This window comes from Trypanosoma grayi (genome assembly GCF_000691245.1).
Source record: "Trypanosoma grayi strain ANR4 Tgr_285_V1, whole genome shotgun sequence".
NCBI classification, from domain to species: Eukaryota; Euglenozoa; class Kinetoplastea; order Trypanosomatida; family Trypanosomatidae; genus Trypanosoma; species Trypanosoma grayi.
Window position 1 is genome coordinate 55 of NW_008825904.1, and position 3,266 is coordinate 3,320.

Genomic DNA, 3,266 nt, shown 5'->3' on the forward strand with positions numbered 1-3,266 from the left:
TCTAATATATCTGCGTTTGTGCGTATTTCTCTCTCCGTGTGTATGCGTGCGTCTTTCTGATGCTGCGGAGGTGCGACCCGCCGCAATGATCCAGAAGGAATACTTGAGCTCTTGTTTCCGCATCGCTGCTTTACCTACAGGTGCTGCAAGGAATGCACGTATGACTGGGGAGAGAGAGACAGAGACAGAGACAGAGAAAGACAGAGAGAGAACATCTAAACGGACGAAAGGGAAAAAAGTCACCTTGCGAAGAATAAGCGGCGAGTGTCGCGTCATTCTTTCTTGCCTTCATTTCTTTATTTTGGGCGCCTGGAAGAGAGAAGAGGACGAAGGGAACACACCCGGCAACAGAGAGGCCAAACGGGTGGGGGAACAAAAAGAAGAAGAAAAACAACAACAGAAAAAATGACGACAGCAGCAACACTCTTCCAGCGCAACAAGCGCATCTACGTGCAAGAGGAGGACAAGCTCGAGGGCATCGTTTCCGATGAGACGTTCCAGCAAAAATTCCAGCAGTGGCTGGACGCGACAATTGCGCAGCTCGACCTCCAGTTTGAGCTGTGCGAGCAGCAGCTGGCGGAGCTGCAGCAGAGCGTTGCGGTGGAGTCCGGCAGCTACTGGTGCAGCAAGACCATCATCGCGCACTGCAACCTGCACATGAGCGAGAAGCGGCTCATCGTGGCGGGGGCGGAGGTGCAGCAGCACGCAACCCTGCCAGACGTCGTCAGCCTCGTGTCCTGCCTGCAGCAGCTCAAGATGCAGGCCTTCATCACACCCAAGCAGAGACGCTTCATTGAGCAGTGCGAGTTGGAGATGAAGAACGTCGTGTTCGGGTCCCGCGAGCTGCTCTTCATCACGAACGCGCTGCAGACAAAGCTGCGCGATGACGGAAACACACGTGGCGTCTTCGGCGACCTCACGGCCTTCCAAAACGCCATTGAGGACATCTCGCCAGACATTGACCAGTGCGAGCAGCTGCTGGAGGCGAGCATCGCGAATGGCGAGATGGGCCTCGCGGAGGACATCTCGCGCCGCCAGCTGGAGATCTACGAGCGCATCCTCACCCTCATCACGGACCAGTACCCGATCATCACGAACTACTACTCCGAGTCGCGTAACAGCGACCGACGGCGCCGATGGGCTATCTTCCGCATGGCCGACAAGGACATCACCGCCGTCATTGAGGGGAAGTACCGCCAGATCGAGGCATGTGAGGAGGACCTCATGAAGATCAAGGAGCAGATCCAGAACTACAACAACGATGACTCGCACCAGCGGAAACGGTATGAGGCGGACCGCAACCTTTCCGATGATTTCCTCCTTAAGAACAAGGAGAAGCAGCAGAGTGTGTGGAACCGCGTCTTCGAGCTCTACGAGGAGCTTCGGCGGTGCCAGACAGAACTGTCAACACTTGGACGCCAGCGCCGCAAAGAGATTGACCGCCGGCTGCAAATGGAAGAGCACGAGGCGGGAAGGCGTAGTGGCCACGAGGCATTTATAAAGGCGGCAGCCGATCACGCTCAGAAGCTGCAGAGTATGATTAACAACGCGCTGGCGGCGAAGGACATCGCAGCTGCACTGAATAACTTCGTCTTGGATGGCTGCGACAGCATCACGAGCAAGTACGACAAGCAGCAAAACGCCCTCAGCGAGATGCTGCGGCTTGTGCAGCAGCACCACTTCAAACGCTTCTCCGATTACTACATCGTTGCGAGTCGCTACCTCTACCGCAAGGAGCGGCGGTTGGAGCAAATTGAAAAGGAGATAGAGAGCAATGAGATGAAGAAGGAGATTCACGCTGACCGACTTGACACCAACGCCAAACGCTACGCCGAGGCGAATAACGATCTTCTGCTCAAGCGGCGTGAGGTTTCACAGGAGGTGCTGTACGTCCGCCACAAGCTGGAGAAGGCGGAGAAGGCGATTGAACCCACGCTGCGCTCGCTGCAGTTCGCTGGCGTTGAGTACGTTCACCCGCGCGACATCGTGGAAAAGGTTAACCTGAACCGCTGCAGCACTATCCTCGACTACCGCGAGTTGATGACACCGTCCGTCTCATACCACGAGAAGGTGCAAATGGAGGAGTTGATGACGTTAGCGCGGCTCCGCTCCACACTCGATACGGAGAGCGGAGAACGAGAGAGCCAGCAACGCCTTCGGCTCCCCGCCCTTGCGGCGAAGCACCAGACCCCGCTGCAGAAAAGCGTCAGCGCATTGCTCTCGAAGCGGTCCGGTGAGGTGGTGGGATCTGCCGCGTCAGTTACGTCGACGGTGGCGCAGGATGCCGGTGCTTCGACCGCAGCGGCGAAGGGTGTCAAGCAGAGCAACAGTAGAGTGTCGCTGGCGGCATTCTCCCCCTCTGCAACAAGAGATCCGCCGCCGCCGTCATCATCGTCGGCGCCGCCCCTTACTGCGTCGTCAACAGCGGCAGCAGCTGCAGCAGGAGGTGATACGGCTGGCGGAACTTTTTCGGTCAACATCGCGCTGCACCACCCGCGGATGGAGGGCACAACAATGCGAGCGCTCTACGCGTACAAAGCCCGTGCCCCCGACGAGCTCACATTCGAGGAAGATGACTTGATTGTGTGCGTCAGCCGCGCACAGGAGGAGGGCTGGTTCAAGGGCGTCTGCAACCAGCGCACTGGTCTCTTCCCGATCAACTACGTTGTGCCACACGAGGACTGCTAGTGGTGGTGAGTGAGATTGTTTAAAGATGTGCGCGTGAGTCTGTTTGCGTGCTTCTGTGTGTGTGTGTCCTTGTGCCCGCGCGAGAGGGTGTTGTTGGTGGTTGGTGTTTGTGGCGGCGCCCACGAGAATAACGAGGAGGAACAAGCAGATCAAGTGGAAAGTGTGAGACACCGTGTGTCCAGCAACATCAAGAACAAAAGACGAAGCAATGCCGCAGCAGTAGCGACACAAACGAAAAGACCAAAAAGAAAAAAAGAAGAAACGGGGATGGTGTGGAGGGAAGCCGTGTCCTTGGCTTCAGCGCAGCGATAGCTCTCTGCCTTAGATGTAGTATCGTGCATGGCACGAGGAGGGTCATACAATGTGACATATTTGTCCACTCTTTTTGTGGGTGCTTTGCGGCTCCATGTTTAGGTGGTGGCTGCCTTTGGAACTTGGAAGAGGGCCGGCCAATCTGTGTGCTTCATGTGTGCCATTTTCTTCCGTTTCGTCCTTCCCGTCCCTCTTTTTGTTGTTTATTTCGGCGCCGCGTGCGGGAAGCGGCACGCGTTTCTGTTTGCGCTTTTTTTTTTTTTTTT

The 3,266-nt window shown here is 56.3% G+C and overlaps 1 protein-coding gene across 1 annotated transcript; it reads left to right on the top strand.

Annotated features, from left to right (window-relative positions):
- Positions 1-405: 405 nt before the first annotated feature.
- On the top strand, positions 406-2,688 carry DQ04_02851000 (putative paraflagellar rod protein; the record flags this gene model as incomplete). Its single annotated transcript, XM_009312277.1, has 1 exon — positions 406-2,688. The coding sequence occupies one exon, from the start codon at positions 406-408 to the stop codon at positions 2,686-2,688; it is 2,283 nt and encodes a 760-aa protein (XP_009310552.1).
- Positions 2,689-3,266: the final 578 nt, after the last annotated feature.